At 34.2% G+C, this 19,415-nt stretch overlaps 1 protein-coding gene across 3 annotated transcripts in view; it reads left to right on the plus strand.

Annotated features, from left to right (window-relative positions):
- The window catches only part of VPS13A (vacuolar protein sorting 13 homolog A), a 236,782-nt gene that overhangs the window by 101,132 nt on the left and 116,235 nt on the right, over positions 1-19,415 (plus strand). For all 3 annotated transcript variants that reach the window (XM_047699156.1, XM_047699157.1, XM_047699155.1), the window contains exons 27-32: positions 6,772-6,851; positions 8,065-8,124; positions 8,334-8,487; positions 9,190-9,306; positions 9,386-9,489; positions 17,982-18,149. In XM_047699156.1, the coding sequence (XP_047555112.1) occupies positions 6,772-6,851; positions 8,065-8,124; positions 8,334-8,487; positions 9,190-9,306; positions 9,386-9,489; positions 17,982-18,149 (683 nt within the window). The remainder of the gene's footprint in view (positions 1-6,771; positions 6,852-8,064; positions 8,125-8,333; positions 8,488-9,189; positions 9,307-9,385; positions 9,490-17,981; positions 18,150-19,415) is intronic.

Here is a 19,415-nt window from a genome sequence, read left to right on the forward strand (position 1 = left end):
GTTAGCTACGGGCCTGTTATATATGGTCTTTATTACGTTGAGGACTGTTCCCTCTCTGCCCACTTTGTTTAAAGTTTTTATGTAAGTGGATGTTGAATTTTATCAAATGCTTTTCTTCTTCCATTGAGATCATAATATTTTTATACTTCATTTTGTTAACATAGGCTATCACATTGATAGGTTTGTGGATGTTGAACCATCCTTGGAATGTAAGTAAGCAGGAACCATCCTGCTTACTTATGGTGTATGATCCTTTCAGTGTATTGTTGAATTTATTGTGCTTACATTTTGTTGAGGATTTTTGCATCTTTGTTCATTTAAAATCAATTGGCCTGTCTGGATTTGGTACTAGGGTAGAGCTTGACTTGTAAATGAGTTTATAAGTGTTTCCTCCTATTTCTCAGAAACATTTCATTTGAAGATTAGTATTAATTCTTCATTTAATATTTGATAGTATTCATCAGTGAAGCCGTCTGGTCCTGGACTTTTGTTTTTTGGGAGGCTTTTGATTACTGATTCGATTTCTTTATACATAATTGGTCTATGTGTGTTTTGTATTTCCTGGAAGGTTGTATGTTTCTAGGAATTTGTCCATTTCTTTTTATTTTTCTTAATTATTTTTATTCATGCAATTTTTTTCTGTAAATTTGAAATTAATTCCAAATAAAAAGTAAAAAAATATACAATGCTTTACTTCCTGAGCTCAGTTATATATATACATATATGTTTTAATATTAAGTTAAATATTAAAAGTTTATATGTTTAATATTATAATCTAAACCAGATTTATATATCTTTTTTTATTCAAACCTATACTTTATTTTTTAACTTTGAAACCTGTCTTCATTTTTTTTTTATTATGTTACGTTAGTCACCATCATTAGTTTTTGATGTAGTGCTCCATGATTCATTGCATATAACACCCGAGTGCTCTGTGCAATGCATGCTGTCCTTAATACTCATCACCAGGCTAACCCATCCCCCAACCCTCCTCCCCTCTAAAACCCTCAGTTTGTTTCCTGGAGTCCATAGTCTCTCATGGTATTTCCCCCCTGTGATTCCCCACCTTCACATCTATTTCTTTTAGGTTGTCCAGTGGTTAGCATCATGATTTTTCATTGTAGTCTCTACGATCTTTTGTATTTATTCGGTTATCAGTTGTAATGTCTACTTTCTCATGCCTGATTTTATTTAAGCCCACCTTTTTTTTTTTCTTGGTGAATCTAGCTAAGGGTTTGTTCATTTTGCTTATCTTTGAAAGGACCCAGCTCTTAGTTATACTGATCGTTTCACTTTTTTTTTCTTAGTTTCTATTGCCTTTATTTCTGCTCTGATATTTTATTTCCTTCTAATTTGGGGTTTCATTTGTTCTTTTTCTAGTTCCTTGAGGTATAAAGTTAGATTGTTTGAGTTTTTTGTTTCAAGAGGTAGGCATTGCTGTTCTTTGCCCTCTTAGAAATACTTTTGCTGCATTTCATAAATTTTGGTATATTGTATTTATGTTCTCATTGGTCCAAGGTACTTTTAATATTTTTTTCTTTTGATTTCTTTGTTGACTGGTAAAAATTGTCAATATCTGCAGTAATTCTTTGTAGATCTTTGTGAAACTGTCACTATTTGCAGGTGACATGATATTATATATAGGAAACCTTAAGGAATCCACCAGGATGCTGTTAGATCTAATCCGTAAATTCAGTGATATTGTAGGATAGCAAAATACAAAATTCTTTTGGGTTTCTATACACTATGAGAGGGAGAAGTTAAGAAAACAATCCAACAATTTGCAATTCCATCAAAAAAATAAAATGCATAGGAATAAAATTAAGGAGGTGAAAGACCTATATACTGAAAATTATAAGAGTGATGAAAAAAAATCAAGACAAATAGGTAGTCTGTGCTTATGGATTGGAATAATTAACATGGTAAAGTGTTCATATTATCCAAAGCAAATCTACAAATTCAGTGCAATCCCTATCTAAATTTCAATGACATTTTGCACAGAAATAGAAAAAGCAATTCTAAATTGGTGCTAGGAAAACTGGGAAGCCATATGCAAAACAATGAAACTGGACTATGACTACTATCTTACATAATCCATAAAAATTAAAATGAATTCAAGGCTTAATGGAAGGCCTGAAACCATAAAACTCCTGGAATTAAATATAGGCAGTAAGTGCCTTTACCTTAGTCTTGTGTTGATTATTTGGGTCTGATTCCAGATGCAAAGACAAGAATAAACAAGTAGGACTACATTAGACCAAAAATCTTCTGCACAGCTAAGGAAGTCATGAACCATTTGAACCATTCCTACTGAATGGGAGAAGATGCATGCAAATCACAAATCTGATCAATGGTTAATACCTAAAATATGTAAAGAATTTCTGCAATTCAATAAGCAGAAAACCAATTCAATTAAAAAAAAAAAAGGCAGAGGGTCTGAATAGACATTTTCCCCCCAAAAAACATAAAGGTGGTTAACAGGTATATGATATATATACTATTTATTGGGGAACTGCTGCTCGAAACTACAATGAGATATGATGACCTCACACATATCAGAGTGGGTATCACTAAAAAGACAAGAAGTAACAAGTGTGGGTGAAGCTATGGAGAAAAGGAAACCCTTGTGTACCATTATAAGTGTAAATTAGTGCAAACATTATAGAAGACAGTATGTAGGTTCCTCAAAAATTAAAAGTAGAATATCATATGATCTAGCAATTCCACTTCTAGGTATTTTCCCAAAGAAAATGAAGACACTAACTTGAAAAGATAATTGTACTCCATGTTCATTGCAGCACTCTTTGTAATAGCCAAGATATGGGAACAGCCTAAGTGCAGTCAATGAGTGAACACCTAAAAGATGGGAAATCTTTATTCACACACATAAAAAAACACACAACAGAATTCTATTCAGCTATAAAAAAGAATGAAATCTTGCCATTTGTGACAACATTCATGGACCTTGAGAACATTATGCTAAGTGAAATAAGTCAGAGAAAGATACCATCTGATCTGACTTATATGTGGAATATTAAAAAAAAAAAAATCCAAGCTGATAGGTACATAGAAGATTGGTGGTTGCCAGAGGCAGGGGGCGGGGAAAGTTCAGTTGGCATGGGTGAAGGGGATCCAAGAGATAGGAAAAAAATTTCCAGTTATAAATCAGGAGGATATAAAGTATAACATAGTGGTTATAGTTAACATACCAAATTGCATATTTGAAAGCTGCTGATAGTAAATCTTGAAAGTCCTCATCACAAGGAAAAATAAAATTATAGCTATGTATGAGGACAGATATTTAACTAGATAATTGTGATGCTCATTTCTTAATATATACAAATATTGAATCATTCGGTTTTATACCTGAAGCTAATACAATGTTATGTATGACTTAATTTAAAAAAGGGAACTGATCTAGTAGGTTAATTTTAATTTTATAAGGCTTTTTTATAACAGAAGAACATTGTATATGATTAGAAATGACATTAAAAAATTTTAGTTAACTATTTTTGGAGCAATTTTTGATTTACAGTGTGATTGAGCAGTTCAGGTATAAGGATTTCCCCCTGTACTTTCATGTGCATAACCTCTCCCATTATAACATCCGCCACCAGAGGAGGACACTTGTTGCAGTTCATGTACATTGACACAGTACACCCCATGTCCATAGTTTATGTTAGGGTTCATCTTAGTGCTGTGAACTCAAAGGGTTTTGGACACATGTATAATGACATGTATGGAGCATTGTATTATCATGTGCAGTGGTTCCAGTGCTCTAAAAGTCCTCTCTATTCTACCTCTTCATCCTTTCCTGTCCTGCTGCTCCTCCTGGAAACTACTGAGCTTTTTTACTATATCTATAGTTTATCCTTTTCCTGGAACGTCATGTAGCTGGGATCATACTATATACAGCCTTTCAGAATGACTTTTTTCAGTTAGTAATATGTATTTACTTCCCTATCTTCTCATTACTCAACAGCTTACTTCTTAGTACTGAATAATGTTTCATTGTATATTGTACCACAGTTTGTTTTTCCATTCACCTACTGAAGGACGTCTTGGTTGTACACAGGTTTTGAGAGTTCTGAATAAAGGTTCAATAAACGTCTGTATGAAGGTTTTTGTGTGGGCGTTAAGTTTTCAACTGCTTTGGGTAAATACCAAAGAACATCACTGTTGGGTTATATGGGAAGAACACATTTAGTTTTGTGAGGAACAATCAGGCTGTCTTCAAGGGGTCTATACCTTTTAGCATTCTCATCAGCAATGACTGAGAGTTCCTGTTGCTTCATATTCTCCTCATTAATATTTGATGTTAGTCTCTTTGATTTTGAGCATCCCAATAAGGTATGAAGAGGTATCTCATTGATTTTTTAAAATTTGCATTTCCTTGATGATCTGTGTAGAGCATCTTTTTCATATGCTGATTTGGCTTCTGTAGATCTTTGGTGAGTTGTCTGTTAAGGTGTTTGGTCTGTTTCAATGGTGTTTATTTCTTGAGTTTAAGAGTTCTTTGTATATTTTGGATAACAGCCCCTTATCTGATGTGTCTTTTGCAAATATTTTCTAATCTGTGGCTGGTCTTTTCATTTTATTAGCATTGTTCTTCACAGAACAGGATTTTTAATTTTAATGAAGTCCAAGTTATGAGATTTTTTTTTTTAATGGATCCTATTGGTTTCCCTCTAAAGAGTTATTGTCAAAATGAGGGTATCTAGATATTTTCTTAGGTTATCTTCTTGAAGTCTTCTGGTTCTGCATTTTACATTTAGATCTGTGGTCCATTTTGAGTTGATTTTTGTGAAGGGTATAATCCCTGTGTAGCTACTTTTTTTTTTCTTTCTCCCTCCTGTGGGTATCCTTTTTTTCCATCATCATTGGTTGAAAAAACGGTATAAGTGATAATGTAAGTGGTATTGTGTTTTCAATTCCAAATTCTCCTTTGCCAGTTTGGGTATATAGGAAAGCATTTGACTTGTTTATTAATCTTATATCTTACAACCTTGATTTAGTGGCTTATTGGTTCTATTGAGGGTTTTTTGTTGTTGATTCTTCCACATTTTTTACATAGATGATCATGTCATGTGTGAACAAAGTTTTATGTCTTGTTTTGCAAAAATAAGAGAAATACCTTTAATTCTTGTCTTGATGCTTTTGCAGACACAGTTATGATACTGAAAATCAGTAAAAAGTAAAGGACATCTACCTTGTTCCTTAGTGTGAAAACCTCGAGTTTCTCACAGTTAAGTATGTAGTTAGCTGCAGGTTTTTAGAAGATACTCTTTATCAAGGTAGGAAGTTCTTTATTCCTAGTTTACTGAGAGTTTTTATCATGAATGGTTGTTGGATATTGTCATATACTTTTTCTGCATCTGTTTAAATGATGATGATGTTTTTTCCTCTGTAGTCTATAGATGTCATAGAGTACATCAGTTGATTTTCAAATGTTGAGCCAGTCTTGCAGTTTGGGATAAATTTTACTTGGTCATGGAACACATTTCTTTTTACACTTGGTTGGAATCAGTTCTCTCTGTGTGTGTGTGTGTGTGTGTGTGTGTGTGTGTGTGTGTGTGTGTGTTGTAGCTGTGTTAATGAGAGTTACTTGCCTGCAGTTTACCTTTTTTTTTTTTTGGAATGCCTTTGTGCTTGTTTTGGTATTAGGGTAATTCTGATTTAGTAGAATGAGTTAGCAAGTATTCCTTCTGTTTGTGTCCTCTGAAAGGGATTGTACAGAATTGGTATAATTTTCCTTAAAGGTTTATTAGGATTCACCACTAAACCCATCTGGGCATGGTGCTTTCTTTTCTGGAAGGTTATTAGTTATTGACTTGATTCCTGTAATAGATATGAACCTATTTAGATTGTCTATCCTTGTGAAAATTTGTCAGTTTGTATCTGTTTCAAAGAATTGGTACATTTCATTAGGTTATCACTTTTGTGGACAGAATTGTTCATAGTATTTTTTTAACTATCCTTTTAATGTTACCATTCTTTTATTTCTAATATTAGTAATCCATGTCCTCTTTTTTTCTTAGTTAAACTGAATAGAGGCTTATCAACTTTTTTGATCTTTTCAAAGAAATTTTTTGGTTTCCTTAATTTTTCTGATGATTTGTTTTCAGTTTCCTTGATTTTGATCTACTTTTTATTATTTCTTTTGCTTACTTTGGATTTATTTTGCTCTCTTTTTCTAGTTTTCTAAGGTGAAAGCTTTTAAGTTATTGATTTATATCTTATTTTCTAACATATACATTCAATGTTATATATCCTTCTAAGCAGTGCTTTTACTATATATAGCCCACAACTTTTATTAAGGTCTGTGTTCATACTTACTTTTTTTTTTTCAAGATTTTATTTATTTGACAGATAGAGATCACAAGTAGGCAGAGAGGCAGGCAGAGAGAGAGGAAGGGAAGCAGGCTCCCTGCTGAGCAGAGAGCCCGATGTGGGGGCTCTATCCCAGGACCTGGGAACTTGACCTGAGCTGAAGGCAGAGGCTTTAACCCACTTTAACCTTATTTCCTATCAAAGTTTAGAAGGATAAGACTGTTTCACATTGTGGCATAGGAGATGGGTAGGGAATTGTGGGGAGAAATTACAGATTGAGAGTTTAAAATAAAGGAGGAGGGACCTCACTTGGGTAAGGTAGAATTCAAGGCTCAGAACTGATTCAGGAAATTCTTCTTTTCCAGTTACATTTTATTATTGTTGCTGATATTTATTTTCCATTATTTTTACATAAAAGTAATTTTAAAAAATCATTTTTAGGTGCAAACAAGAAACCAATTTATTTGATTACAACACTGGATAATACTATGGAAGATCTGCTAACCTTGGAATATGTGAAGGTATGTGCTTCCTTTGTATGGTAAATGTACTTCTGTAATGTAACTAAGTTTTATAAGTTAGATTCAGCTTAATCTTCATGGTGATGTGTTTTCTAAACCTTAAAGCTTTCTTGTTTTGTCATCCTAGTAAATTTTAATTTATAAAAATATAAATAAAAATAAGCCTGTGTTCTAAGTAGAAATGACATGAAGTTTGGAGTTTTTCTTCCCCCTCCATCAGATAACCCAAAAAACCCAAACCAAACAAAAAAAAAAAGCCAAACCTAAAAACCGAGACCTTTTTTTTAAGTCTCATTTTGTTAGAGAGAGAGGGAGCATGTATTTGGAGCAGGGGATGGGGGAGAGAGACAAAAAGAGAAGGAGGGGGAATCTCAAGCAGACTCCCCACTGAGCATGGAGCTGGATGCTGGGCTTGATCTCATAACCCTGAAATCATGACCTGAGTTGAAATCAAGAGTTGGAGGCTTAACTGACTGAGCCACCCAGGTGTGCCAAAACCCAAACCTTTTAATCTTGATGGAATTTATTATGACATAGTACAATTTCATTTGATTTGCCTGTTATCTGAAGTTTCCTCATTTTCCTGGTTCCAATGATTCTTTTCCTTTTCTATTGATTTATAATATTCATTTCATCTTTCATTAAGTTTTTATATGTACTAGGGTTTACTTAAGATTTATAACATATTTTCATTGACCTATTTTATGAAAGTGCCATATTAATTTAATAATTACTTTATCATAGGGCGCCTGGGTGGCGCAGTCAGGTAAGTGTTGGACTCCATTTCGGCTCAAGTCATATTCTCAGGGTCTTGAGATCAAGCCCCACGTGGAGCTCCAATCTCAGTGAGGAATCTGCTCAGGTTTCTCTCTCCCTCTCCCTCTCCCCACCCTCACGTGTGTTCTCTAACATAAATCTTAAAAAAAAAAATACTTTATCGTAATAGCGATTCTCAAAGAGTATTTTATCGCTTTTAAGACCATTTTTACTATTATTGATCAAGATATTTTAGGGGTTTTGTTTATGCATTAAATAGCTTTTATATGACAAAATCATTCTAGATCTAAAGATAATGCACTGTATTTGGACACTTGATAAACAATTCTGTCACACAGAGGAAGAATAATTAAGGCCCTTATGGAGTTGCAATTGTATATACTATATGTCTTTCTAAGATACTTGAACAGATTTGCTTTTTTTTCTCTTTGGATAGGCTGAAAAGAATCTACCCAACTTGAAAAGTGCTTACAACAATGCTCTGCAACTGATTAAGGTATGAGTGAATAATTATTTATTTTTTAATTAGATACGGTATTTCTAAGTAAATATATTATGAAAACTGTTTTATAACTAGAACTGTATGATCCTTGAGGATAAAAATGGAATATTATAAATTCTGTCCTTTATACCACAAACGATAGTTATACTGAGCAGCAAACAAGTATTTATTGACCAATTACTGAAATCAGCTTTGTTCTTTAGGTGAATTTTTCCTCTTTGGATATTCATTTGCATACCGAAGCACTTCTGAATACAATAAATTATTTTAATAATATACTTCCACAATTGGAAGAAAAACCGGCCCCAGTGTCTGTCGCAGAGACTGAAGACAAAGGAGAGGTCATTAAAAAAATGTGTATGTTTAAAATTCAGCTTCAAAGTTTTTTACCGTGTGGATCAATAATTAGCCTTTGCTTTATTATTCATGCATAATATTGGCTTCAGAATTCTATTGCCTAGATTAATATCTAGAAAGATTATTATATACCAGGTAAATTTTAGAAAATGATACTTAAAGAAAGTGATTACTAGTTAAGAAAAATGTGGCTTTTATTTGTCGTATTACTCTTTTTAGTCAAGATATTATACAGTGCTAGGATTTGATTTGGATTAAATTCATGAATTTAATATCATAATTTTAGAATAGAAGAATGGAACTAAGAAAATTTGAATCATTTCAGAGTGTGTTTTTGAATGATACTTTTTAAGTAATGAAAAGTTGCAGGTTTGACAATGAGAAGTATTATGTCATAATCATTGTCTCTCAATTGATTTGTGATTTTACAACTATAATTTTTTAGTTTCAAATGATAGTCTCATCTAGGAACGTTTTTGTTGTGTCTGATTAGTTTGGCTTTGTTTTCGTTAGGTTTGATTATTTTTTATTTTTTAAGAATTCCTAATTAAGTAGGGAATATCTTGCTTGCTTTCAGTGCAATGGCAAATGAGATTTTCCTTTAGTATTATCATTAATTTTTCTTCTACTTCAGTTACTTTATAAGGGTGGTGAGGTAACTACTAAACTTTCTCCTTATGTTTTACAATTTTTTTTTTGCAGCTTTAAAACTATCCAAGAACGAGGATATTATTACCTTGCAGATTTTAGCAGAATTATCTTGTTTACAGATCTTTATTCAAGATCAGAAACGTAACATTGCTGAAATTAAGATTGAAGGTAATGAAATTTGAGAAAAAATAAATTCAGAACTACTAAATGAAAGAAAAGCCATCTAATCTTCCTTGTATTCCCTTAGGGCTTGATTCTGAGATCATTATGAGGCCTGCTGCAACTGAAATAAATGCAAAGCTAAGGAATATAATTGTTTTGGATTCTGATAAGACAGCTGTGTACAAAAAGGTGTGAATTTGTTTCTGTTACTTAGTAGTACCTCATTAAATATGCTTGTCTTTAAACATTGATCATAGGTATAAATAAATTGTCAGAATTTAGTAATGTGGCTTATTAAATGGATGGTTTTGGAGTTTGGCGTAATTGGGTTTGTATCTTAGCTCTGTACCTTGGCACTTGAGTGACCTAAACTGAAATTGTTTCTTTATTTGTAAAATGAGGATTAAGAATCTCATAAATAAGTTTACATAATGCTCCTAAAACAGAGTTGGGAGCTGAGGAGGGGCAGTTAGTAAATTGCCTTTTTCATTTTTTTCCTTTTTGTTCTTACCTTCAAATACTATGAACCTTGTGATGCATTTCAGATTTCAACAGCAGAGGTTATGAAGTCAGACTGAACAGATAAGATTATTTTTTAAGTTTATTTTATGGGTGCTTACAGTGGTATAGCGGTTCACAATGTTAACAGAATCCTTTGAACTGGAAGGCTAGTGGTCAAGGCGTAGGTATTAGTACTTGGTGTAAGACGGGTATGGTTCTTGGTCCAGATACTGTTGTAGAGTTGGACGGCTAATTTTTGAACAGTGGAGCCTCTAGGTAAGATGGTATATTTAAGAAAGTGAACAGAACATCAGATAGTAGGATTAGAAAAGGCTAATTCTTGAGTCACGAAGTCAGAGTCTGGGGTGTGAAAGGAAATAAATGAATAGGCTTAGGCAATAATACCAATGAAATACAGTGATGACCTGATTTTTATGTTAAATAAAAATTCTTAATCATTATATTTTCTTATTATGGCTTAGTAGCGTGAGATAGCAAGAGTGCCAAACCATCAAATGTACGTGGTCCATAGTAATAAGGAGCAAGAAATTTTCTGGAAGCCGTGGTTTTAATATGCTTCTATTGCTTTTATTTAAGAAAAAAACAAAGTACTAAAGCATTTAAGAAGTAGATTATCTGTTTTATTTTCCTTGTCTAGGAAGTAAAGCTCACATAAATAAATCCATCTACTAAAAGTCATATGAGTAGTTAGTAATAGAACTGATAATGTAACCCAAGGCATTTACTTTTTTTCTCCTTAATTTTATTACTAATGCATCTATAAGGTTAAAAAAAAATCAATTTACAAAAAGCTACAAAATGAAAAGTTTCTTACTTCAGTCTTCTTGCTTCATCCCCATTTCCCTCCCTATTCCTTCACTTTGATTCCAGTGTACATGATTTTTTAGATTTTTTAAGAAGATTTTATTTATTTATTTTAGATTGAGAGCATGTGGGGGTGGGGAGGGGAGGCCAGGGAGCTGAAGGGGAGGGAGAGGGAAAGGGAGAGAATCCCATGCAGACTTCATGGGCATGGAGTGCTGTGCAGGGCTTGATCTCATGACCTGAGCTGAGCTCATGAGATCATGACCTGAGCTGAAACCAAGAGTCTGATTAATGCTTAACTGACTGAACCACCCAGGTGCCCCTCCAATGTACATGATTATTAAACAAACTGCCTTGGTTTGGTAACATGGTTTGGAACCATGTCAAGGAATTAGAGGGACAACATTTTGCCCCACATCAAAGCTTCCTAATTATTGTGCCATGACACACTATTGTGCCCTGAATGGGTTTTGGGCATAATAATGTATTTAACCCCTCAGCTTTTTGGGATACTGGGTAAAGGATACCTGGAGGTCTGATTATTTGAATTTTCCCTGACTCATCAGCCTCTATTTACCCTAGAACCATTGTATTGATAATTGTTATTTATGTGTGTCATAAACAATATAGAATAACATGGAATCTGAAAGGGATTCTAGCTGATGTAACATGCTTACAAAGTAAGAGATCATTGTAAATTAGTTTCTTATATCTTTTTTATAGAAGAGTGTTTTAAAAGTGAATGTCTACTTACTAATGTTTGTTAATTCTGGGTGGTATGTATTTCTAGTATGTATTTTGTACATAAATACATATCTAGTATGTATTTTCTAGTATGTATTTCTATCTGTCCAAAGTCTTTTGGACAGGTAGATGTAACAGTAGATGATCAGGCATGGATACAGTAATTTTATGGCCTTAAAAATTGAGAGTAATGGGTTTTTTTTCCCCATAGACCGATTGGTTTCCTTTGAGAAAAGTATTATAAATATAAGTCTGACAGTCTGGATTCTAGGAGCCAAAATGGTTGAAGAATGTTGGGGACCTCACCTTTCAATTTACAGATTTTTACTAAAAATACACATTTTTTCAGTTTTATTTACCTGTTTCCTACACCTGGTGTCTCCTCTGCCATATCCTCTCTTCTCTAAACTCTATCTAAAGCACATTTCTTTTCTTCGCCTGGGCTTTACAGGGGCTGGGAGGGGGGAGGTGGGGGCAGTCACAGGGTCGCTTGGGTGACTTGTGGAAATATTTTGTTCTATTAACAATATTTGGAGTATTACAGTCAACAAAAGATGTGAAGTCCCTCTCCTGAGGTAAATAATAAATATTAAATAATAGAAAATGTTATTAGGAAGTGATAAGTGCTTTGAAAACCAATAAAGTAGGATAATATGATAGTGATTCTAATATTAGGATTATCAGGAAATCCCTTTCTGAACATTCGAATGACATATGAATCAATTGTAGATGCGGAAAGAGCATTCCAGGTAGAGGAAATAGTAGCTCTACAAAGTTTGTGTCAGAAAGGTACTTGGCATATTTGGAAGGCTATAAAGGGCCTCAGTAACCCTTATATAGAATTCTTTTCTGGTTTCTTTTTTCCTTTTTAAACCCAGGTTTACTGTACATTTAGTAAAATTTACCCTTTTTAAGGGCATAGTTCCTGGGGTTTTTTTGAACACCTACAGTTGTGTAACTTCCAACACCTTTAAGGATAATAGATTAGATATCTCTTCTCCCAAAAGTTACTCCTGCCCTTTTAGTTATCCCTTCTCCCCAGCCTACCATCTAGGAATCTGTTTTTTTGTTTGTTGTTGTTTTTTGTCGTTCTTATAGTTTGCCATTTCTGGAATATTAAATATATGGAATACTGTGGTATGTAGCCTTTTGAGTCTGATTCTTTCTTAGCGTTTACAATTTTAATTTTTGTCTTTTCTCATTTTTTTTGACCAGTCTGACTAGACATTTATCAGTTTTATTGATCTTTTCAAAGAACCAGCTTTTGGTTCAGTTCATTTTATTTCTCCTCTTTATTTTCTACCTCCAGCTTGCTCTGGAATTAATTTCTTCTTTTCCTAATTTCTTAAGGTAGAAGCTTAGATTATTGATTTGAGATCTTATTTTCTAATACAGGCATTTACTACTATAAATTTTCCTTTAAGCACTGCTTTAGTTATATCTTACAAAGTTAGAGATGTTTATTTTTATTCAACTTAAAATATTTTCTAATTTCTCTTACAACTTTATCTTTTACCCATGGTTTATTTAGAAGTGGTTTATTTAGAAGTATGTTGTTTAACCTCCAAATATTTTGAGATGTTTTTCAGATATCTTTTTGTTACTGATTTCCAGTTTAAATCTGTTGTCAGAGAATAAATTTGTTTGGTTCTTTTAAACTTGTTGGTGTTTGTTTTATGGGCCACAAAACATGAATGCTCCAAGTACAATTGAAATTATTGTGTATATCTGGGTGTCACTGGGTTGAATGTTCCATAAATGTCAGAGCATGTAGATTGGTTGATAGGATTCTTCAAGCTATCAATCTTCTGTTTATTAGTTCTGTTGATCATTAAGGAAGGATTGTTGAAGTTTCAACTGTGATTTCTTTGTTTCTCCTTTCACTTATCTTAATTTTTCCTTCATATGTTGATAGATCTCATATATAGAATTTTTATACCTTCTGGGTTAATTGGCCCTTTTGTGATTATGAAGTATCTCTTTGTCCTTGGTAGTTGCCCTTATTCTGAAGTCTGCTTTGGAAGTAATATAGCCACTCCAGATTTCTTCGACTGGTGTTTGTAGTGTATATCTTTTTCTATCCTTTCACTTTTAATCTGTCTTTGTATTTAAGGTGGGTTTCTCAGAGGCAGCATGTATTTCAGTCTTACTTCTTTATCCAGTCTGACAATCCCTGACTTTTAATTTGTGTCTGGGCCATTTAAAAAAAATCCAATTGTGGATATGGTTGGTTTGAAATTTGCGCTCTCTCTAATCACTTTGTTTTCTGGTTGCTTTGTCTTTCCCTCATTTAACCTAGTTTTGGATTAATTGTTTGTCATTAATTTTATGATTTCCTTTGTGTTTACATTACATATTTTTAATCATAGTGTACCTTGTACAAATGTATAGGTATATCTTATAATACTACCAATTCCTAATTCTCATCTTCCGTGGCATTTTTGTCCTGTGTTATATTTTTATGTAAACTGAAAATCCATAATACACATGTACTGATTTTGGTTTGGTCAGTTTTCTTTAGAGCGATTAATTTTTTTAAAAAAGATCTTGTATATTTAAGTTCACTCTAGCCATCGCTGAAACTAATTTCTTCATGTAGCTTCAAGTTTCTGTCAGTTTTGTTTCTCCTTGAAGAACTTTATCATTTCTTATGATGCCAGTCTGCCAGTAATGGATTCTCTCAGCTTTTTGGGAGAAGGAGGGATAAGAATTGGAAAGAAAAAAAAATTTCATTTCACTTTTATTTCCAGTTTGGAATTTTTGCTGGGTATAGGATTTTGTGTTGATAGGGCTTTTTTCCCTCCCATTACAAACTCTTAAAAGATGTGACTGCATTAGTCTTTCTTATACATGGTTTTGACAAGAATTTTGCAATATATCTTTTTTCCTTTGTACATATTTCTCATTTTTATCTGCTTTCAGGTTTTGTATATGGTGGGTTTAGGTGTATGTACGTATATTTTAATATTTGTTATTTTGGGGATTTTCTGAGCTTCTTAGATTTGTCTACATTATTTTTCATTATCTTTTCAAATAGTTCTTTTGCCTCGTTTTCTTTCCTCCCCACTCCTTTTCCTTTTCTGTCCCTTCCTTGTTCTTACTCTTCTTAGATTCCAAAAATTCTTAGTAGTTTCTTGTTAGGTATTTTCCCACAACCTTTGAATCATCTCTTCAACCTTTTCCCCATGTTTTCCCTCCTGTTTCAGTTTGGATAATTTCTGTTAACCTATTTTTAAGTTCCCTGATTTTTATCCTTGGCTCTGTTGAATCCACGTATTAACCTGTAGAAGATATTCTTCATCTCTGTTACCAAGCTTTTTTTTAAAATTGTTAATATTTTTTCGATTCTCCTTTCTTTTATCAGTTTCTTTGCTGATATTCATCTATTCATGCATATTTCCCACGTTTTTTTACTAGAAGCATTTACCATATTAATCATAGAAACCTAAAATTCACTGCCTGAAAGTTCCAACATCTTTGTTACAGGCAAGCCTGATTCTGTTGATTTCTTTGTCATTTGCTGGGTTTTGTTTTTCCCTTGCTTTTTGTGGTATTTCTTAGTTACTGATCAAATGTGAGAGATCATGTATGAGACACATACTGAAATGAATAGTATTTATGTCTGATAATGGGCACATTTTCTGCTAGGCTGTAGCATAGAAGTTGAGACAATTTAATGGAGAGCTGAGCTGGGTTTGAGTTTTCTTGTGTAATGATTGCCTTCATTACACCACTACTTCAGATTCCTTCAGCTGTATTTTGTACTTAGGTTAGGGGACTTCGCTCTTGGAATGCTGCTCTGTGCTCTGCATTTGATCTTCCTTCTATTTCCGAACCTTAGAAATTTCTCTTTCTGTACTTTGGACTGTTTCTTTGATGATAGTTTACTGCTACTTTTTCCTCAGTGCCTTCAGGCTTGATGGTGAGTATTTTGTTGGGGGAGAGGTGTTTTGGGTAGGCTTGTCAGTTGTCACAGTCCTGTTTCAGTGTTAGCCACACCTGTACCTTTAGGTTTCTAAAATGGGTCACTCTTGGGGCGCCTGGTTGGCTCAGTTAAGCATCTGACTCTTGATTTCAGCTCGGGTCATGATCTCGGGGTCCTAAAATTGAGCCCTGTGTTAGGCTCCACACTCAGCAGGGAGTTGCTTCTCTTTCTCTCTCCCTCTACCCTCCCCCAACTTGCATGCAGTCTTTCTCTAAAATAAGTAAATCTTAAGGGACGCCTGGGTGGCTCAGTTGGTTAAGCAGCTGCCTTCGGCTCAGGTCATGATCCCAGCGTTCTGGGATCGAGTCCCACATCAGGCTCCTTGCTCATCAGGGAGCCTGCTTCTCCCTCTGCCTCTGCCTGCCATTCTGTCTGCCTGTGCTTGCTCTCTCTCCCTCTCTCTCTGACAAATAAATAAATAAAATCTTTAAAAAAAAAATAAAATAAGTAAATCTTAAAAAAAAAAAAAGTAGGGCATTCTTGATGAATCTGTCCCTCTTTTCCATGGCATCTTTGGTAGTTCTGTGTGGGAGAGAATATTCTTCCCTGCCTTAGGAGAAGGTGACCTAGAATACTGTGGCCTCTAGACAGTTTCTCCGCAGGGGTGTAGAAGGGGTTTTCTTTTATCCTAGCCCCTGAGGTGCAGTATCTTCACCTGTTTGTTTGTTTGTTTCTTTCTTAATTGTAACTCTTTTTTTTTTTAAGATTTTATTTATTTATTTGACAGATGACAAGTAGGCAGAGCAGCAGGCAGGCAGAGAGGGGAAAGCAGGCTCCCTGCTGAGCAGAGAGCCCGATGTGGGGCTCAATCCCAGGACTCTGGGATCATGATCTGAGCTGAAGGCAGAGGCTTAACCCACTGAGCCACCCAGGCGCCCCACCTGTTTCTGAGGGCAACATAGTATTGCCTTTCTCCTAGGTTCATTTTATTTTATTTTTTAAGTTTTTTTTTTTTATTTTAGAGAGAGAGTGTATGAATGGGGGGATGGGAAAGGAAGGAGGAGAGAATCCTCAAGCAGATTCCCCACTGAGTACAGAGCCCTAGGCAGGGCTGGATCTCAGGATCCTGAAATCATGACCTGAGCCGAAACCCAAGAGTCAGATGCTGACCGACTGAGCCACCTAGGCGCCCCTCTCCTAGTTTCTTCAGGTTCTGTTTTGAGAAGAGAATAATTCTGCTAGTCTTTTGGCTCTTTTTGCAGTGAAGACTTCTCCCTCTTGCAGGGTCATAACCAAGGAAAGCTTTCTCTCTCCTTCTCCTCTGCACCCAGTATTTCTCATAAGCTCCCAACAAAGAGCTCCCAGTGAAGTCCTTGCAACTGGGAGTGAATTCCTCTCGGGGTCTGTGGCTGCCAGAGATTCTGTATCTCTAATAAGTCCATAGCCCACCATTACCATTTTAGCTGAATTCTCCTTATCTAGCTTGTATGGTACCTGGCATCTTTTTATCCTTCCCCGTAACACAGGTAAACTCAAGTGCTTGTATTCTGTCTCTCCTGAAGGTACTTTTTTAATCCTTAGATTTTAGACTGCTTGTTTAGCTTGTAGCCTCCAATTTCTAATGGTTTTTAAGAAAAGTTATGATTTTATAGTTAATCTGGTTCTTTGTTGTTGTTGTGGTTGCTGTTAAGGTTTGGAATGGGCCTCTGCCCTAGCCTTCTACATCTGAGACGGAAGCAGAGCTCCTGTAGACTCTTTTCAACCTCATCTTGCACCTCAGCCTTCAGGGTATCTTAATGTCTTTGGTTCTTTAGGTTTTCTTTATTCCATGTTGGAATTCATTTGCTTGTTAATGGCTCTTAAGCTTTTTGCCTTCTAGCATTTTGGAGGGTCAGGAAAGCTGTAAACCAAATTGGTTGATATGTCCCACTTCTAAAATATTTTTAACATTTCACTTGTGCTGTTGTCTCTGCCGTTTTTCACTAGTATCGCAGAACTTGAGATTTCAAACTGCTGTAGGTAAGTCTTGTTCAGCAGGTGAGCTCACCCTTCACAAACTTGTAAGAGAAGTATAGTGACGGGAGGAGACTCTTGGGAGAATCTGAAAAACCTATTCACATATCTCAAATCAAGAGAAGTAGGTTTCATTAAGTTGCAGAGGTGCAGTGTTTTTCAAACTTTTTATAGTGACCAGATAACATATTCATATGGCAACTCTCATATACAAGTATACGCACTAAATGAAAATGTATAGTCTGATCGTTTTTCTTCAGTTTTCTCCACTAAAAAAAATGTTGGGCCAGACCTACTAAACTGATTTCATGATCCACAAAGGAAGCCGACATCTCCAGTTTGAAAAACTGTGCAGTACAGGTTCTGACAAAGGTGTTGGGGGCCCCTGCATGGCTCAGTCAGTTGAGCATCCAATTCTTGATCTCAGCTCAGGTCTCAATTTCAGAGTCGTGACTCCGGGCCCTGCCTGGAGTTCTGCACTGGGCCTGGGGCCTATGATAAAACAAAACAAACAAAAGGAAGTGTTAGAATTACTGCTCTATTTGCACTTGGTTGGCTTTAATACCTGGAAGATTTTCCAAATATGTGTGTATGTTTTTTACTTTGTGTTTATTTTTGTACTGAAAGCACATTTCAAAAGTGGATTTTGACAGTTGAATTTTCTCTCATTAAGGCTGTTTACATCACTGGAAAAGAAGTGTTTAGCTTCAAAATGATTTCTTTTGTGGATGCAACTGCTGGTTCGGCATACACAGATATGAATGTGGTTGACATTCAAGTTAATTTAACTGTTGGTTGCATTGAAGTAGTTTTTGTCACAAAATTTCTTTATTCTATATTGGTAAGTATGTTAATAAAATTTTTTAAATTTTTTCCTACTAGTTGGAAATTGCCTGATGTCAGACATGGGTAAAGAGCAAAAATTCTTTACCTTTTTTTTTTTTCCTGATTTTTCATAGTTTTCTGGGTATCCTTTATTTGACTAAAATGCGTATTGTGTTATTTGTATAAAATCATTTTCAAATAGGAATAGTCCAGTTAATTCAAACATGCATACTGATGTATTAAATATATGTACAGTATAAACTATAGGATTTGTTATATATATTAATTGAATTCTTTATTTTATTTGATTGGTTTCAGTCATTTTACCTGACTTATAATTCTAATTAAAAATACTAAATATATATTGAAGTTTGTTTTGGTCTCACGTAAACATTATGGAAATTATATTTTCAATTGCATATTATAACTGTGATCATCTGGGGCTTTAAAGAGTTTAGAATTAGTCTTTGTATGATACCACCATCAGATGTTTGAGTTCTTTCTCTCCTTCTCATAGTCTTTTTCCCGTATGGTTTTCCCTTGCTGTCTGCTGATAATTTTTTCTTTTGAGTTTCATACCTGTCTCTCTGACTTAAGTATTCACTTTTAAAAAAAATATTGTCTCTAAATTTTGGTGTATAAACTAGATAATCAGTTGATTCTAAATAAATAATGTTGCTATTTTTGTGATCTTTTAAATTGAGGTTACAGTGCAATTTTACCTATAGCCATTAACTTTTTTTTTAATATACAAATACTAAAGATGAACAAGCATCCTTGGTCTAATTTTGATTTGTTTTTATAAATAAATAAATATTTACCTTTACTTTTAAATATTTACCTTTTACTCAAAAATTACTGAAAATAAATTTTTTTGAAACATGAAAATGAAGTATAATTTTAAAATTAAGTATAATTCTAGATATAGTTTATGTTACTGAAGTATTTTCTAGAGTTCAGAATTAAAAAAAACTTTAGAGTTCTTGACATTTTATTATTTTTTCAGTTACTTTTTATCTTATAAACATAAAGAAGCTATCTGTCCATTGAGGTTTTGTATGGAAATACAGTATGCTTGCTTAGCCTTAGGGAAAGTGCTATCCTAAAGGGAAAGAGTTGTCAGTGAAATCTTGCAGTGTCTGCTTGTTGCTATTTTCCAGGGGCAAGATTTTTGTTTTTGACTATGTTTCTGTATCCTGGTGTTTCTCAGCTTTTATTGCGGAAAATGGAGATTTAATACAGACATCCAGACTTTGTATAAAGAATGCTTGGTTGTACCAAG

The sequence above is a fragment of the Lutra lutra genome, chromosome 13 (genome assembly GCF_902655055.1).
Source record: "Lutra lutra chromosome 13, mLutLut1.2, whole genome shotgun sequence".
NCBI classification, from domain to species: domain Eukaryota; kingdom Metazoa; phylum Chordata; class Mammalia; order Carnivora; family Mustelidae; genus Lutra; species Lutra lutra.